This window comes from Orycteropus afer, unplaced genomic scaffold (assembly GCF_000298275.1).
Source record: "Orycteropus afer afer isolate SDZICR_OR568_19922 unplaced genomic scaffold, OryAfe1.0 scaffold00215, whole genome shotgun sequence".
Taxonomy (NCBI): Eukaryota; Metazoa; Chordata; class Mammalia; order Tubulidentata; family Orycteropodidae; genus Orycteropus; species Orycteropus afer.
The window spans coordinates 782,744-802,919 of record NW_006921802.1 but is presented as its reverse complement, the minus strand read 5'-3'; the positions used below and the strand labels follow the sequence as shown (position 1 = coordinate 802,919).

The 20,176-nt window shown below is 38.7% G+C and overlaps 1 protein-coding gene across 1 annotated transcript in view; it reads left to right on the top strand.

Moving 5' to 3' along the window:
• The window catches only part of CCDC110 (coiled-coil domain containing 110), a 42,679-nt gene that overhangs the window by 7,056 nt on the left and 15,447 nt on the right, over positions 1–20,176 (top strand). Inside the window, exons 2-6 of the mRNA XM_007948397.1 lie at positions 2,565–2,586; positions 7,666–7,701; positions 15,235–15,292; positions 15,376–15,570; positions 15,808–16,116. Coding sequence (XP_007946588.1) covers positions 2,565–2,586; positions 7,666–7,701; positions 15,235–15,292; positions 15,376–15,570; positions 15,808–16,116 — 620 coding nt within the window. The remainder of the gene's footprint in view (positions 1–2,564; positions 2,587–7,665; positions 7,702–15,234; positions 15,293–15,375; positions 15,571–15,807; positions 16,117–20,176) is intronic.

The window sequence follows — 20,176 nt, the reverse complement described above, 5'->3', positions numbered from 1 at the left end:
AGTGTCTTATCTATTTCTGAAAATTTAGTATTAATTTTCTGGATTTCTGTGTGTAGATTTTGTATCATTTCTAATTTTTCCTTTATTTTGTCATTTTGTTCTTGTATTGTCTTTCAAAATTGTTCTAGGGTTTTCTCTGTGTTTTCCTTGATCTGTCTCTCAATTCACTGAATGTAACTAAATATAATTCGTTTGAATTCCTTATAAGGGAGTTCCACGGCTGCATCTTCCTCAGGGATGTGTTTTGGGTTTGTATCCTGGTTTCTTGTTTCTTCTACTTTATCTTACTTTTTTGTATAGACTGGGATGCTCTGTTGTCTCTGAGGCATTGTGACGTTTTTGTGTTTATATTTAATTGGTGATTGTATGTTGGAGTGACTTGCCCATGATTTTAGTTTTCTTTGTATGTTATCTACGCAAGCAGGGTACTGGCTCCTCTATTCACTAGTTGACAGCACTTATACACCCACCACCTGTCTCCTTTCCTGTTGTCAGCTTCTTGTATGTCCCAGCCGATCTTGGCAAACAGAGCCTATTCTTAGGTCCCTGGAATCCGAATAAGAATGCTATCACTTTAAAATCCAAAATGGTTGCCACTTGTAGACATTCAAAATGGCTGTGCCCTTGGTCACTTTAAATATCTAAAATGGCTGCTGCTTGTAAACTTTAAAAATAGCTGCACCTTCAGTCACATTAAAGATCCAAAATGGCTGCCACTTTTAAACATTCAAAATGGCTGCACCCTTGGTCACTTTAAAGATCCAAAATAGCTGCCACGTGTAAACAATCAAAATGACTGTGCCCTCTGGACATCAGAAAGTCCACAGCTCAGGTAATCTCCCTCCATGCTGTTTCCCTTCCTAGTCATAGGCCACCAGCACAGTCATCCCCGCAGCCGTTGGTGACCAGGGTTGATCTTTAGGTCAATTCTCAGGTCCCAACCCCACTTGGAAATATTCAGGCTGTTGGTCCTGTCAGAGTAGCTGACAGTTCACAGCTCTGACAGTCTCTTTACTCACTCTTTTCGTTCAGGTTTTTCCACTAGTTGGTGCCTAATCCACTTCTGTATAGTTCCTTTCAAAGCTCAGGGTTCCAGGATTATCTTCTGTATATCTGTCAATTGTGTTTTCCTTTCTTTGTTGAAGAGGGTCTATGTCGCTTGTCTACCTATTCCACCATCTTACTGGAAGTCCCTTAAAAGCAATTCTTAAAGAAAAATTTATACCTATAGGTTCTTATATTTAAAAAAAAAAAAAAAGATAAAGACTGCAAATCAATAGCCCAATTTTCCATCCAAAGAAAGCAGAAAAATTCCTTAGAACAATCAACCACAGGAGATCAGAACAGCAGCATCTGCACAGGTAGAAACATAGGGAGGCAGGAATGCATAGTCAAGAAGGACACAGAGAAAGGATGTGCACAGGGAGGAAGTGAAGGTGAAATGTTACACTTTGGGAAATATAATCAGTGTCACAAAGCAAAAGGTGTATGAACTGTTGAATGTAAAATTAATCTGCTTTGTGAAATCTCACCCAAATCACAAAAGTTAAAAATAAATAAATAAAGTAAAAAGTCACAGCCTTGAAAACCCTATGAAGTACATTTATACTCCATATACATGGGGTCCTCATGAGTCAGAACTGACTTCACAGAAACTTACAATAGCAACATAGTTTGTCATGCTTGTTTCTGAACTATGTATGTATGGAACCTGGAACTACATATGTATGGAATCTACAGATACTCTTGTATCTGGCTTCTTTGATTTAACAAAATTAGGTTTATGGATGTTCATGGCTTTGTAGTTCTTCATTTCATTGGTATTATATTATACTGTATGACTGCATGACACACAATTTATTTATCCATTCTATTATTGATGGAAGGAGCCCTGATGGCACAGTTGTTAAGCACTCAGCTGCCAACCAAAAGGTCAGTAATTTGAACCCACCAGCCCTTCTCTGTGGGAGAAAGATGCATCGGTCTGCTTCCATGACAGCCTTGGAAACCCTATGGGGCATGTCTAATCTGTCCTATAGGGTGCTATTAGTCAGAAAAGACTCAAAAGCAATGGGGTTTATTGTTGATGGGCTTTGGGTTTGAACTAGTATGAATAGCCCTTCTATAAGCATTCTTCTATATGTCTTTTGAGAAACATGGACATGCATTTCAGTTGGGAATATACCTAGTGATAGGATTGGGGGTCATTATTATGTGCATCTTCAAACTAGTGAATAACGGTGGCACAGTGATTAAAGCACTGGTCTGCTAACCAAATGGTCAATGGCTTGAACCCAGCAGCTACTCTACAATGAACAAAGATGAGGCAATTTGTTTCTGTAAAGACTTACAGCCTTGGAAAGCCTATGGGGCAGTCTTATTCTGTCCTATAGAGTCGCTATGAGTCAGAATTGACTCCATGACACTGAGTTTGTTTGTTGGTTTTTCTTGTGTTGTTGTTTTTGTTCCCAAATGATTGTACGATTATACATTAGCAGCATTTAAGAGCTCCTCTTGCTTCACATTCTTATAATGTTTTATATTATCTGACTTTTTCATTTTAGTCATTCAGAGAGATGCATCATGGTATGTCATTTTTCATTTCTCTGATTATTAATGACACCATCATCTTTTCATATACTTACCAGGCATTTGGATAGCTTACTTTTGAAGTCATTGATTGAGTGTCATGTCCATTTTAATTATAGATTATATCATTTTCTTATAAAAAAAATCAAACTGAACTCAAAAGAAACAACATGGTTAATAATGTTGCTCCTTATTAGATGTTCCTTAAATTTTCTGAAAAAAGCTTGATCATGGCTTAAATAGTAACAACAGCAAACAACTATATATATAACTTTTATTTTGTGCCAAGCGATGTTCTAAATTATTTACATGTATTAATTCATTCAATTTTAACAGTGACATTGTGAAGTAAACACCCTTTTTAGTCCCATTTTATAGATGAAGAAACTGAAACATAAAGAGGTTGCCCAAGGTCTCCTCTAATACATGGTAGAGCCAGAATCTGAACCCTGGTAGTCTGTTTGAGAGTTCATACTCTTGACCACTTCACTACGCCATCACACATCATTTCTGCACAAGAGATTTAATCACTTGTGCAGCGTAATTATAGGCTTTCACAGAGCAACAATGACCTCAGTAAACTTTTAAAAATAATTTCCTAGTGTTACAGATTTAATTATATCCAAATAATATTTGCTGTAAATCCTAACCTCTATGCCTATGGTTATAATCCCATTTGGGATTGGATTGTATGTATGAGGAAGAATTAGTGTAGGGTGTATTTTGAGTCAACCTCTTTTGAGATACAAAAGAGATAAAACAGAAGCTAGTGAGCAGATATGGGGGAAGATTTATGCCAATCCACATGGAGATCTTCAAGGAATCAGGAAACAAGCTGAAGAGAGAAAGACCTTCCCCCAGAGCTGACAGGGAAAGTCTTGCCCTAGATCTGGTGCCCTCAATTAGGATTTCTAGCCTATTAAACTATGAGAAAATAAATTTCTATTTGTTAAAGCTCTCTGTTATAGCATTACTAGATAACTAAGGTATCTAGATTGCACTTCAATATAAAGGAGCTCTTGTGGCTTAATGGGTAAGGCATTTGGTTGCTAACCAGAAGGTTAGCCATTCAAATCCACAGCTGCTTTCTGGGAGAAAGATGAGGCAATCTACTTCTGTGAAGATTTACAGCCTTGGAAACCCAAGGGGGTCACTGTGAGTTGGAATCTACTCAATGGCCGTGGGTTTGGTTTAACCCCAGATAGTAAGAGTTTTGTTGTTATGAAAATGAATTTTATACTTAAGTGGAGCTGGATCTCAGCTCTGCCATCTCCTCACTGTAAGACATGGGGAAGTCAGAAAATCTCTCTGGATCTGTTTCATCAACCATAAAATTGAGATAATAATCCCTACTTTACAGGATTCTTTATAAGATTATGGTAATTCATATAAAATTATCTAGCACATTGCCTAGCATATTCATCCACCCCGACCAAACTATTATAATATATACTTTTCAATATTCAATCCAGGTGCAAAATAGTGTTTCTATTCCCGCTCATTACTCTTTGGTGTTGAAATTCAAAAGTCAAGCAAACGAGCACAACTTTATCAGGCTGGAAAGAGGAGACAGAGATTGCTGTTTCTAATGATCCTCTAGGACAGGCAGGACAGGGCAGTGTTTTGTTCTCTTGTACACAGGATTGCTATGAGTTGGAATCCACTCAAGGGCACCTAACAACAACAACAATTCCAAGAAAGTTAACACTTCACTCTGAAACTGATCCGGTGCATGAAGTTCTCTTGAACTTTTCTTCATTTGAAGAGGGCACTTTGAAAAGTCTGAGCTCACATGCATTCTGACTCCTTGAAACTTCTCTGGCAATATTCTATTCATAACACCCAAGGGTTATTTCAAGGCAGTTCTAATATACTTCAAGGATTTAGAGAATTAAAAAAATTAAAACTGACTTTGAGTTAGAATTCAGGTTACTCAAACAAAGGCAAAGACTAACAAGAGCAACAACAACAAAAGCTCCTGCCACTTGTATCCTTATGGCTACAAAGACTGTTGTTGTTAGCTGCCCTCGAGTCAGCTCCTACTTGTAGGTAGCAACCCTATGTACAATAGAACAAAACACTGCCGGGTCCTGTGCCGGCCTCACAATCCTTGCTATACCTGAGCCCATTGTTGCAGCCACTATGTCAATCTATCTGTTGCCTTCTCCTTTTTCACTGACTCATCACTTTACTAAGCATGATATCCTTCTCCAGGGAATGGTCCCTTCTAACAACATGACCAAAGTAAGTGAGACAAAGTTTGGCCATTCTCACATATAAAGACATTGACTATTTACTTTAAATGAGTGTATATTTTTAATTGAGTGCCTACAAAATTCCTGACGTAATATAATATTGTTATTTTCTGACATTATTTCCAATCCTTCCAAAAACTTCACCAAATAAATATTTAATAGATGAGGAAATTTTTCAAAAATATAACATTCGTAAACAGCCAAACAACTAGAGAAAAAATGGCATTCCCACTCATTAATATTCCCCAGTAGTGAGTAAGATGGTTTGGAAATCTTTAAACTTACGAATCATAAATATTAGCATAATTCCTCCCCTCTGCTTTATTGTTTCATTTATTTCAGTGTTAACTTATTAGTTCATGTTTTTTCCCTTTATAATAAAATCATCTTCCACAAGTGCTAGAAAAAGTAATGTAGAATAATAGGAATATTAAGTAATGATTTTATCATTAAGAAGATTGTCCTGATAAGAGTTGGTTAAGAATCTGGATTCTAATTGCAGCCATGCCACTGGGCTTCAACTTCCTGCAAAATGAAGTTGGACTGGATGACATCTGAGACCTCTGCTCGCTCCAATATTTAATGATCTACACTTGGCATTATCTTCATCAGTTTTAATTGGACTGCTATTCCATTTAATGAGGATTTATTGGCCATTCCATTTACCATCAATGTGGCCAAGTTCTTGGTTCAATCCAGTAGTTTCATTCTGTTCCATGATCAGAGATACCACCTCTAATTCATGTCATAGCTCATAATCGACATCAAGCAAGGAGTCTGGATTTATAATTGCAAATTCATTAGCTCCATTGGAAATATTAATGACACCATTATATAGCAACAAAAACATACTATTATTATTAATAAGTAACAAAATAGCCTGCGTTGGCACTCCTCCTTAAGTGTCTAAAATCCAGAAAGCAGCATAGCATCAAGAAGAAGGTAGATCATGTACTGGCAGTTAAATTAAAGATGCCTCAGCCTAGAAGAAACTGCAGAGACTACTGCATCTAAATTCACTCATAATGATAAACACCTTCTCACCTTCAGTAAACTTCACAAACAGAGGGCTTATCTGACCTAAGTACCTTGTGAGAAAGTGAGTACCCTATACTCTGGCCTCTGTCTGAAGGAGAATAGCTCTATATCTTCTTTTCAAAATGACCAGCCTTTCACATATTCAAAGAAACTGCTACTCCTTCTGTCTTCCTTTAGGTTCCAATCATGCCGTTACTTTATTCTTCAGAAGTAATCTTTCCAACTTATTTTTCCACTGTTTCTTTTTTGCCATGACTCTTTTCTCAGCCTATAAACATGCTCAAGTATTCCATTCCATCAAAAAGAAATATTTTTCCCTAACACTCTCAAACCCCAAACCAACTCATCACCATTCAGTCAACTCCAACTCATAGTGACCCTGCAGGACAGAGAACTGCCCAGCATTTCCAAGGCTGCAAATCTTTTTTTTTTTTTTTTTTGAAATTAGGAGGATGTATTCAGGAAAAAAAGAAAAAGGTATATTCAAATGCAGGGAGGTACCAGTGCATGTGAATGAGAAGCGGTGGTTCCAAAGAAAAAGCTTCTAACAAAAACAGAGTCCAAGGAACAGAGAAATTATAATACAATCACTTGAATGGTTAGTCTTTGATTGAGTTCACAAAGAGGGTGAGTTAGGGTGTGGGGAATGGGCTTCTATTGGATAATTGGGTACAGAGGCTTCCAGTGATTGATTTCAAGGACTAATTAGAGAGGCTTTCAATCACAGTCGCATATCCTTCAGGAGAGGTCATGAAAACACCACTGATTGATATAAAATAGCTCAAACCAAAAGTCTAAGAAATTCATGATAACTCTTCTGGTACCAGTACCTCCTTTCCTAGGAATTGCTTATTAAAACAAAACACTCTTAAGTTGTTTTTTTTTTCATCATTATTACTTTATTTATCTTTGTATTCTGATTTGAGTGAAAGTTTACAGATCAAATTCGTTTTCCTTTCAACTGTTCGTGTTTTATTTCATAACTGTATGTTTGAATGAAGAAGCAGACTGTCACATCTTTCTCTCCAGAGCAGCTGGTAGGTTCAAACCACCAACCTTTCTGTTAGCAACCATGTGCTTTAACCACTACACCGTCACGGCTCATTGTTACTTTTCAAGCTACCTTGATATTTCTCTCTGTCTACGTCTTTAGCACACCAGATTTTATAGTATACAGACTTTCTCAGTATCCCCACTATGTCATCAAATAAGCCCTCTTTTTTTTTGTTTGTTTGTAATTTTTATTGTGATTTGGGTGAAAGTTTACAGAACAAATTCATTTTCCACACAACAGTTCATACACATTTTATTTCATGACACAAATAAGCCCTATTAAAAGTGGCAATCAACTTTCTAAAAGCCAAAGCTGCTGGTTATTCTTAGTGAGTTGTGAATTCATTCTCTTATATAGATGAAGTCAGGTTAAAATTAACACAGAAAGCAAACTGGAGAAGACTGAGTATAGAGGTGTTTGCATTTAGATCAAATCTTTGCCCCGAAGACCCACTATCCACCCAGGGCTCCCTAAGTCACATGGTGGTCCCTTTCTGACCAAATCACTAGTGGGAGGACAATTGCCCAAATTTGTTTTATCTTTGGGGTGATTTGGCTGTTTTTCTTAGCTTTAGGTGTCAGCTATGATTAATGATAGCCTTGGGATCTCGAGTTTAAAAAAAGATCTCATGAAGCTAAAAAAACCCAAAAGCATTTTAGTCTGGTAGTAAGCTGCTAAGAATAGATTTCACTAGCTTGTTTTTGTGAAATGCTCTTGAATTTGTTCCAGATTCTTAAATCTGCAGCTGTTAGTCAACAGATGAAAGTGAGTTCTTTAAAACAAGTTACTATTTGAGGATTTTGAAATATCATGTCTCATAAGTTAAAAAAAAAAAAAATTATCAGTACAGATTTTATTTCTATCCTTTAGCAATGAACTTTATAATTAAAAAAATCAAAGACTTTTTTTGAGGGCAGTTGATAGACTGACTGACATATGACCAGAGAAATCATATTCCCTGTCTAGTTGATGTGAGGCCAAGTGAAGTAAAAATATAGTCTCATCAAATTGAGAAGGCAATACAGATTATGTGTGGTACCATATCAGGAAATAAACATCAAGCCCTAGCATTAGTTACATTTATATATAATTTTATAGGAGCTCTGGTAGGGCAGTGATTAAGCACTCGGCTGCTAACCAAAATGTCAGTGGTTTGAACTCACCAGCCACTCCACAGGAGAAAGATGTGACAACCTGCTTCTATAAAGATCATACCCTTGGAAATCCTATGGGATAATTCTACTCTGTCCTACAAAGTTGGCATGAATTGGAATCAACTCCATGGCAATGGGTCTGTTTTCTATCATTTTAACTTTGGATAAAATACTGGCCTACCTTATAGAACTTATTCTATCTGTTACTTAATATATATATATATATTTAAAATAAGCTATTTGGGCAAAACCAAGGTTTCATAATTGGGAAGTCTAACAAAAGTTATAATATACAATATACAAAAGTTATAATAACAAGTTATAGGAGATTTTAAAAAAATTCTCTAACCTTCTCATGTTTTATTATTCCTCTGTGTAAATCTGGAAAATAAATTTTTTCCACAAAGTCCTCAATTCTTAACACCATGAAGAACAAGCAATATTATTTCACCAAAAGCTTAATTACTGGAGAAATAGTTATGTGAAGGAGAGAGAAAATTTGATAGCCTCCAGAGTAAATGTTGTAATTCTAACCTTTGTTCACGTATTTCAAACAGGAAAATGAATTATTCAGTGTCAAAAGTACAGGAAAAGTGAGAGATAGGCCTGAGCAAGTATACTATACTTTTGCCAGACTTTTCTGTACATCATTCACCTTTCATTGACTATGTATTAAACACCTAAGTGTTGTAGAAGATAGTGAGTAATCAACAGCAGCCAATGAGTCTAGGAGAATCTCATAGGACCAGGCTTCTCCTTGTTTCACTCAGAAAAATGGGGTTTCTCCTCTGGTAGCATAGTGCTTAAGGCATTTGACTGCTAACCGGAAGGCTGGCAATTCAAATCCAGTTTCGGAAGAAAGGTTGGGCAATCTACTTCCACAGTGATACCACCTCAGAAACCCAAGGAGGGGTCGCTATGAGTCGGGTGTGACTCCACAGCACATAACAACAACAACCATGTTATTTATTAACTTATGCCCTCTCCCCCAAAATATGTGGCTCTATCCCTGTAAGCATGACCCTGTTCAGAAATAGGACGTTTTCTTTTGTTATGTTAATAAAGTATTCCAGTGTAAGGTGGGCCTTAAACCTAGTTACTTCTGAGTTATATTAAAAAAAAAAAAAAAAAAAAAGCACAATAGACACAGAGATACACAGGGGGAAGAGGAAGACAGCTGACAGAGATACATGAATCTACAAGCTTAGGAATGCCAAGGATTGGTGGTAGCTACTAAAAGCTGAAATAGACAAGCAGGGACTTTCTTGAGCCACATCCTGAATTTGTACTTTTAGCCTCTTGAGAAAATAAATTTCTTCTCATTAAAGCCATCTTCTTGTGATATTTCCATTACAGCAGCACTAGTTAACTAAGACACTTATATTTTTAAATCTAAAAGAAATTCCAATACATTGCTCCTTTTTACCTTGGCTAATTTTAATTTGTATTCTGGATAAGCAAAAAATCATTTTATTTGATTTTAGCAACTAGGCAATGAGTAACTTTAGGCTCAAGATGGTAGAAAGAGAGCACACATGAAAAATACATATTTAAAATACATTAAAAATATATAGTTGTGTGGGAAAGTATATTATATTCAATAAATGGTGGACCAGTCAGATAGCCATACTTTTAAAAAATGGATATTGATTCCTAAACCTCACACTGTATATAAAATAAATATAAATAGATAAATCACAAATCTAAATATGCAAAATAAAACAATGAAACTTTTAGGGAAGAGAAAAATCCTAAAAGAATACTTTCATGATTAGGAAAAGCAGACCTAGCAATGAAGGTATCAGAATCCAAGGAGGCATGGAAGTCATCTATACAAAGAGGCAGCTAGCATAGAGTAATAGAGCCCAAGTGGGATGAGGAGTGTCAGGGCCCAATGGGCAGTATCAGAGCCCAACAAGGCAGGGAGGAGGGATCCATACTGGGTATTGGACTCTACTTGGGATAATAAGGGCATCCACGTGGGGGATAGGGTGATAAATGGGCACTGAGAGATTGGATATTTATAAGAAGGTTGATCAAATCATTAAGTATAAAAACGATCATGGAAGTCAAGTTTCTCACTTTTTGTAAAGGAAATTATAAATATGGAAAGGGAGAAAACTAGAATGAGCACTATGATGTTGGATTTAAATTAGAGGTATCATGAACTCATGGCTCTCAACATATATATTTGGATTTAGAAATAAATATTAAGTAAATGTACATATGTACCTATGCACATATGTGTATATATCCAGAAGGACATTTCTTAGTTCTATCCACTAAGATGGTCTAGGAGTAGTTACAATCCAATAGCAACATGCATATCTAGCACTTAAAATTTGGCTTCTATGTATTATTCTCCTTTAAAGGAAATCAATTCTTTTTGGAGAAATGCCCAACTTCAGAGCTATAGCAGGGAAAGTATATGATCAAGAAAATGAAGAAGTGTTCCAGGAATGAAGGGCCCATATCAAAAAAGCACTGACTAAAATAGGAATCTCTGGGTCCATATTGATGCTGCTGATGTTGTTAGATGCTGTTGAGTAGGATCTGACTCATAGAGACCCTATGTACAACAAAACAAAACACTGCCTGGTCATACGCCATCCTCACAGTCTTTGCTTTAGCCCTTCATTGCAGCCACTGTGTCACTCCATCTCATAGAGGTTCTTCCCTTTTTTCTCTGACCCTTCACTTTACCAAGCATGATGTCCTTCTCCAGAGAAATGGTCCCTTCTGACAACATGACCAAAGTAGATGAGATGAAATTTGGCCATTCCCGCTTCCAAGGAGCATTCCGACCGCACTTCTCCCAGGACAGACTTGTTCGTTCTTCTGATAGTCCATAGTACTTTCAGTATTCTTCACCAACACCACAATTCAAAGGCATAAACTCTCCTTTGGTCTTCCTTATCCATTGTTCAGCTTTCACATGCATATGAGGCTATTGAAAATATCATGGCTTGGGTCAGGTGCACCTTAGTCTTCAAAGTGACATCTTTGTTCCTTAACACTTTAAAAAGAATTAATCCAAGGGACTGGTAGGCCATACTATACTCAGTGTATATGACCATGAGACCAGAAGAACTAGGTGGTGCCTGACTAACCCCGTCAACCACTCGGAAGTGGATCAGTGCAGGAGATCCTGGATAGGATGGGAGAACAATGTGAAACAAAACTCAGAAACATAAAAAAAAAGGCCAGGTTTGCTGGTCTGATAGAGCCTGGTGAGACCCCTGAGACTATGGCCCCTAGCTACCCTTCAGGTCTGGAACTGAACTCACTCCTGTGGCTACCAGACAAACAATAGACAGATATATAGGCTGTACATTTACATCAGGTAGATACACTACTTGGAGTGATCAATCATGGGAGAACAGAAGGGCAGTGTTTTCCCAGGGAGACAGCTCTGGGGGTGGGAGTGCATGGGAGGTAAGGAGACAGGGAAGAGGTATCTAAGGGGAGGAAGTGGGAAGAGAGCTGTCACACTGTGGGGAATTACAGTCAATGTTATGAAACAAAATGTGTATGAACTGCTGCATGAAAAATGAATTTTCTCTGCACACTTTCACCCGAATCACAGTAAAAAAATTTTTTTAAAAATTCCGGAAGGAAAAACAAAAAACCTAAATAAATAGTGAGATATGTCATATCCATGGATCAGAAGGAAAAAAAAAAAGGAAAGAAAAAGATCTTTTGCAGCAGATTTGCCCAATGCAATACGATATCTGATTTCTTCACTGCATGTGTGTTGACTGTGGATCCAAGTAAAATTAAATCCCTGAAAATTTCAATATTTTCTCTACTTATTATTGATCCAATTGTGAGGATTTTCATTTTATGTTAAGGTATACTCCATACTGAAGACTGTATAGTCTTTGGTCTTCATCAGTAAGTCTTCAAGCTCTCTTTATTTTCAGCAAGGAAGGCTGTGTCATCTGCATATCGCAGGTTGTTAATGAGTCTTCTTCCATTCCTCATGCCACACTCTTATTCATATAGTCCAGCTTCTCAGATTATTTGCTCAGCATACAGATTGAATAAGTATGGTGAAAGAATACAACTCTGATGTACATCCGTCCTGAATTTAAACCATGCAGTATTCCCTCATTCTGTTTGAATGACAGGCTCTTGGTCATGATTCCTCATGAGGACAATTAAGTGCTCTGGAACTCCTGTTCTTCTCAATGTTATCCATAATTTGCTATGATCCACACAGTCGAATGTCTTTGCATTGTCAATAGAACACAAGTAGATACTTTCTGATATTCTTTGTTTTCAGCCAAGATCCATGTGACATCAGCAATGATACCCCTTGTTCCACATCCTCTTTAGAATCCAGCTTGAATTTCTGAAAGTTCCCTGTCAATATACTACTGCAATCATTTTTTAATTATCTTCAGCAATATTTTACTTATGTGTGGTATCAATGATATTGTCTGATAATTTCCACATTCTGTTGGACCACCTTTCTTTGGAATGGGCACAGATATGGATCTCTTCCAGTTAGCAGGCCAAATTGCTTTCTTCCAAATTTCTTGGCATATAAGCTGCTCCAGTGCTGCATCCATTTGTTCAAACATCTCAATGGGTATTCCATCAATTCCTGGAGCCTTGTTTTTTGCCAATGCTTTCAGCGGAGCTTGGACTTCTTCCTTCAATATCTTTGGTTCTTCTTTGTATGTTACCTCCTAAAATGGTTGAATGTCAACCAATTCTTTTTTGTACAGGGACTGCATTATTTCCATCTTCTTTTGTTATCTCCTGCTTCATTAAATAGTTTGCCCATAGAATCCTTCAGTAAAGCAATTTGAGGCTTCAATTTTCCCTTCAATTCTTTTAGCTTGAGAATTGCCAAACATGTTCTTCCCTCCTGATTTTCTGATTCTAGGTTTTTACTTTTCATTATAATACTTTATTATGTCTTCTCAGGCCTCCCTTTTAAATCTGCTGTTTAGCGCTTTTATTTTTCCTCCCATCATTTCTTCCATTCACTTTAGCTACTCTACATCCAAGAGTAAGTTTCAAAGTCCCTTGTGACATCTACCTTGGTCTTTTCTTCCATTCCTGTCTTTTTAATGATCTTTTGCTTTCTTTATATATGATGTTCTTGATGTCATCCTACAACTCATCTAGTCTTCTATCACTGGTGTTCAATGAATCAAATCTATTCTTCTAAACCAAAACCAAACCAAGTGGGATCCGACTCACAACGACCCCTCCTTGGGTTTCCAGGACTGTATCACTACAGAAATAGACTGCCCAACCTTCCTTCTGAGGAGTGGCTGGTGGGTTTGAACCACCAGCCTTCTGGTTAGCAGTCAAATGCCTTAGGCACTACACCACCGGATGTCTCTAAATTCAGGTGGGTTGTAATCAAAGTCATTTTGGCTCTGTTTTAATTTTCTTCAGCTTGAACTTGAACTTGCACATGAGCAATTGATGATCTGTTCTACATTCAACTTCTGGCCTTGTTTTGACTGATGATATTGAGCTTCTCCATAGCCTCCTTCCACAGATGGAGTCAATTTGATTTCTTTGTATTCCATTCAGTGAGGTCCACATGTGTAGTCACCATTTATGTTGTTGAAAAAGGTATTTGCAATGAATAAGTTGTTGGTCTTGTAAAATTCTATCATGCAATCTGTGGTATCATTTCTAACAACAATACCATATTTTTCAATAACTGATACTTCCTCTTTGCTTCCAACTTTTGCATTCCAATCACCAGTAATAATCAATACATCCTAATCGCATGTTAATCAATTTCAGACTGCAGAAGTTGGTAAAAATGTTCAATTTCTTCACCTTTGGCTTTAATGGTTGGTGCATAAATTTGAATAATAGCAGTAGCTACCACTCATCTTTCATTTTGTCATACTGTAGTGACTTGCCTGTTACTGTGAGGCTGGAAGCTATGCTACCAGTATTTCAAATGCCAGCAGGGTCACCGGTGATGGACAGGTTTCAGTGGAGCTTCCAGACTAAGACAGACTGAGAAGGAGGGTGGGTCATCCACTTCTGAAAAAATTCACCAATGAAAACCTTATGAATGAATACCAGTGAAGCACTGTCTGATATATTACTAGAAAACGTTATAATGGCCCTGAAACTTTGTATTAGTGCTGGAAAATGAGCGTCTCAGATTGAAAAGCACTCAAAATACAAGTAGGGAAATGCTGCCTCCCTAAAGCCGAGTACACCTTAATGATGTGGATAGATAAAGCTTTTGGGACACTCATTTGCTGATGGGGCATGACTCAAAATGGGACCAAACAGGTGCAAATAGTCATTAATAATCAGAACATGGAATGTACACAGGACAAATCTAGGAAAACTGGAAGTTGTAAAAAATGAAATGGCCATCTTGAATCAGACAATCATACGATCTACCATGCTGGGAATGAGAAACTGAAGAGGAATGGCTTCACATTCATCTTCAAAAAGAACATTTCAAGATCCACCCTGAAGTACAAGGCTGTCAATGACAGCATAATATCCATACACCTACAAGGAAGACCAGTTAATACTACTATTATTCACATTTACTTTTATATCATACTGATTTTGATTTTAAATTCCTAATTTTTCATTTAAAATTTGAATTTTCAATTACTTTATGTTCTAGATGTAATTTTATTATGGAGAAATAAGGAATACACATAGTAATTTACAACTTTACTCAAGCAGTGCATTTTCTGAGTGGCACAAGGACTTGATGACTGAGCCATGCCAGCCAGTCCTTATTTGATCCAGCTTCCAGCAGCATCAATTTTGGGGAGGGGTTCAACCAGGTGAATAGGTAATCAGCATGGTTTGACAAATGAAGGCTATTGCCTCTACCATAGCTTTCTGTTTATATATTAATGTGTTGTTATTTAAATTCAATTGTTGGACAAAGGAGTCTTATGGTAACCACAAGAAACACAAATCCTTTTTAAAAGCATATTGGTGACAATACTGGTCTCGGGCCATTTAAATCCCCAAACACAAACTACTCTGATACACAAGATGGAATATGAGGACTAACAAAGCGCAACAAGCAAGCAAACAACAACAAAAATGGAAATGGTGAGTAAAGAAAAGGGAAGGTGTTTCTGGTTGTTTGCCTGTCTCCAAACATTCTCTTTTTTCTAAACAGCTTGGTCCAACGGGCTTGATCAAGATCAAGCTCTGGTCAGCCGGAAAGATGCTGGAGGGTGGGGGGAATGGTGACGTGGAATTCTCCCTGGGTTTGGAAGGTCACAGCAAATAGGCCTTTTCCTTCACGCAACTGTCCCAGGCGTGGCTATCTCTCAAGGAAAGCGTCCCCCGGAGCTGATCCAGCCCAGAGCTCGCACCCGAGACCCAGATCCCCAGGTGCACCTTGTTCCTGCTCTCTGCCCCCACCCTGCTCCGAATCCTCACGTGCAAAGGGTGGTGGGTAGGGGGCCCTACTCCCGGGCGACCCTGTTACCAAGCAACGGGATGCCCGGACGTGAGGCGATTGAGCGGAATGCCTGGGGGAAGGCAGTTGGGGAGCGACATCTTAAGCACCAGAAATGAGCCCTGGTAAGAGCTGGACCAGGGCCCGTGCCTTGAGGGGGAGCCGTGGGAGTGGAGAGGTGGGTAGTGAGGAGCGGCAGCGCCCGGGACCCTAGACCCCTAAGTCTCCAGGATTTCCCAGGCTCCGTCTGAAGTGCAGATCTTGGCTAGCCACACATCCTTTCCTCAGCCTTCCTTCCCACCCCTTTCCACCCGCGCCCTACTACAGCTTCAAGCCCCAGCACCTCTACCCCGCCGCTGCCTCTGCGTGGCCCCAGCGCGCCCTCTTGTGGCTGCTCAGGGCGTCCGCGTCCGGAATCTCCTCGCCCACCTCCCCAGGCTCCCCGCTCCTACTCCCAACAAAATCAAAAGCGGTTGAACGGTTCTGTTACAGAAGAGCACCTTGAGGAAGACAATGAAGTCGACTCCGTTCTCCTTTCAGCGTCCAAGATCCTAAATTCCTCTGAAGGGGGTAAGGAAAGTGGTGGCAGTGAAACAGGTAAAATCTTGCCAAAGTCTAGTGATGTTTCTGCCATTTACTACAGGCCCGAGTACATTGCCTACGTTCACTGACCCAAAAGGTGTATTTCCAGTGCACGGTTATTCCCACAATTATTATTATTACAGTAATAGTTAACGAGGCAGTGGAGGTTCACTAGTAAAATTCTCACTTGCCATGCAGGAGCCCTGGTTTCAATTCCTGGCCAATGCATCTCATGTGCAGCTACCACCCATGAGGGGAAGACTGAGTAGTTAGGATGAGTGGAGCTAGACCAGAAAGAAAGTTCCAATGATCTGCTTCCAAGAATTAGCTAGTGAAAACCCAATGGATCACAACAGCCCAATGCCCAGCTGGTCACGGGATGGTAGAGGACCACACAGCTTTTCTTTCTGTTGTGTAACAGGACATCGTGAGTCAGGGACTGACATGACAGCTAGCAACAATAACAGTTAACATTTACTGCATATCTTCTTTGTGCCAAACATTGTTCTACGCACTTAAACATTTATCAACTCATTTAAGCCTCACAACCTTATCAAGTAAGCACTACCATTATCCCAATTTTAAAAATGAGGAGACTGAAGCATAGAGAGGTTAACAACACCCCCATATCATACAACTAGCAAGTGACAGAGCCAGTATTCAGCGGACTGGCTCCAGAGCCCAGGCTTAAACCAATATACTACACTTGTATGCCACAGTTGAACACTATATAAGAATTGTTAAAAGGATACTTCTTCTAAAGAAAATTATTCTTAAGCTGTAAATATTTGTGGACCAACGACTATTAGATGAGTGGCAGGGAGATGTTTGAAATAACTAAAAGCTAGTTTCTAAGCTTCATATAACCATGAAACAGAAAGATATATGGAAATACCCAACTAAGTTCCAGGGAGTCTGAGAACACTGAAGTTGGGGTCTCACTTCCCAGAGAGAAGCGTCAGGAGTCTACAACCTCTCAGAGGAGCCTGGTGTTCAGTGTGACATACCAGGGTCGGAGCAGAACACACTGTGCAGAAGAGGGTATCTAGACTGATGACCAAGTTAGGGCCCCCAGTTGCCCATAACCCACATATGGCATATGAGTAATCCACATGCAGAGGTGCTGAGCAAAGTGGTGAGTCAGAAGAAGTCTGAGGTCAGGACAGGATTTCTGCATCTTCTAAATCCAGGATTTTCACGAATGCCTTGTCAAAGGCCCTAAAAGAAGAGCCCAGAGAAGCCATACCTCTGTGGACAACAGGGCAGAAATGCCCAGTGATCACCCAGATGAACAGCATCTCCATGAAGCCAAGAAGGATCCAGAAGAGAGTGCACTGACTAGTCTTCTCTCTCTTCTACCTCCCCATTCACAAGGATGCACAAGCTTCCCTGAGCAATGTGGAGATGAGAAACCAAAGAATGAGGAGGAGCCCTCAGAGAAAGTTTAGACTCTAATTTGGCTCAGTATTTATGACAACATTTGAAATTAGAAGAGATTGAGGTACCATGACATGTTTTCTAATGAGTGAGCTTTGGAACTCTGGAGAAAAATGGCAGAATTTGAAGAAATTAAATTTACATACAACATAGCATATATACTTGCTTAAGAGTTGATCATTCTTGTTACAGCATGATGGTTACAAGTCCAGGGGTCAGCATGGGGCAAGTACTCAGTTATCCTTGCTCAAGCACTGCCAAGGATGGCCATGATTTTCTGTCTACAACTAAGGGTAAAATTAGGAGGCATGACTTTGTTTCCACGCTTCTTTCTGTTCTCCTACCTGCATATCAAGGAGCCTTGGTGGTACAATGAAGCCTCAGCTGCTAACTGAAAGGTTGGTGACAAACCTACCAGCCACTCCGTGGCAGATGAGAACTGGATATCTGCTACCATAAACATTACAGCCCATGGGGCAGTTCTACTCTGTCATGTAGGATTGCTATGAGTTGGAATCAACAGCACACAACTACATATCACTGTCACCAAATGTTCCATTCCCTGAGTACTAAACCAATAGAATATTAACTGGATTTACATCAGCAACACCAAGTTACAAAATGTTGGGTTTCTATGTTCTCCTTGATCTTAGAAGAACAAATAGTATACCAAATTAGTCCTTGACTTATTGGAATGGGTATGTGAGAAATACTTTTGAACTTCAGGATTTTCACTGTGTTGGTCCTACCATCTCTATTCTACCCAAGCCTGCCTTCCTTCATTTATTCATTCATTCATCTAAAAAGTATTTTGAGTACCTGCTATGTATCAAGTACTGTTCCAACAATACAAAGGATCAAACAATGAACAAAATCCCTAGACTCACTCTACTTTCTAGTGGGTGAACAAAGGATAATTGTGTGTAACATGAGAGTAAATATTATGGAGGAAAGTAAAGCAAGGAAGTGCTACAGGTAGTGTCAGAGGTATATGGGGAGTGTGCAGATTTATATAAGATGGTAGGAGAAGCTCTCACTTGGCAAGTCACATCTGAACAAAGACCAGAAGTAAAGGAGTAATCAGTGAAGATTTCTGGGGAAAGAGCATTACAGACAGAGGGAACAGCAACTGCAAAGTCCGTGAGGTAGGAATATGTGTGGCATGTTTGAGGGGTAGGAGATGGGTTCAGAGAGTAAAATGCGAAGGACTTGTAGTTCCATGTAAGCACTTTGACTTTTACTCTGAGTAAAATATGGAGCTTTTGAGAGGTTTGAGTAGCCTTCCCTACCCTCTGCCCCAGCTGGAAAATGTAAATTTACGGAATCATTGCATTGATGATATCCTTTGCTCTGCAGCAATGATTAGAGTTAATAACTCTTGAGTACTTACCAGGAACTGTCCTAGTGAAAACAGCAGACTGATACTCAGCTGGAAGTTAAAACAAAAATTTTATTGAAGGCGTAATTATATTTTGCAAAATGAAGAATCACACAACATTCCACAAGAGACTGCAACATGTGTTCTGGCTTTCAGGGAAAGCAATGAGGTATTTATCAGGCAAAGTAAACAAAGACAAGTGCAGAAAAAGGAAGGAAAATTTACAAAGAAAGGGTTATCATACTACAGTGTTTCCTGACATCAATTCCTAGCCTAACATTAATTTCTTATCTCCTGATACAAATTCACTAAGACAATATTTCTAAAGCAAAGTGGGTAAACATTTTTGAAATGGGGATTTAGTGAGTGATTGTAGGTCAGGTCAATTTTAGTTGAAATCCTTGAAATGCAACCAACCATGTGGTTATAAAGGAGTGAAGATCAAATCAACTCTAATCTCAAGACTGAAATGTAAGTATTGCCCATCTGGCTAAGAGGGTATGAGTTAGGGCCCAGGCATTTCACTAGGTGAGTACTGTTAAGATAGCAAGTTTATTTTCCAAAGTTAAAGCTCAACTCTCTGTATTCTTTGGGTTACAAACAGGCAAGACTTTGATCTGTCTCCTCATTTAACAAACTCAGTTTCTATCTAGTTACAAATTTACAGAAAATTAGCAGAAATGCAGTGGAAAAACTCTCAACAAGTTAATTTGAAAGTCAGGATGTAGAAGTAAGACTTGGCATATACCAGTCATTTAACATTATCAGTTCTACTAGCTAACCTCCTGCTAGCCAAGGCATCTTCCCTGCTGCGGCCAGCTACAAAAATATTCTTAAGGGGTGAACTCTTACCTTCTTTCAGTCAGTAAAACTTTGACACCCACACCTCAAAAAAAAAAGTAGAAATGAAAATCTTAGTTTAATTCAAAATGGAGTTTTAATTTAGGTCTGAAGTCACCCAATTCAGATATGCGAGCACCTCAGTTTTTAAGAAGTTTTTAAGGAAATTTTAAGGAAGTTTTAAGTTTTCACACCCAGAAAAGAATTTGAATTGTTATAGCAGAACCCATTATTTGAAACTGTGAATCACAAATCTTTGACTGCAGAGAGCCTAACATCTCATACACAATCATTCTCATGTTACATTTTTATGTTGAGGAAGGTCCCTTCTACTCCTATTTTGCTGAGAGTTTTGATCAGAAATGGGTGTTGGATTTTATCAAATGCCTTTTCTGCATCAATTGATATGATCATGTGGTT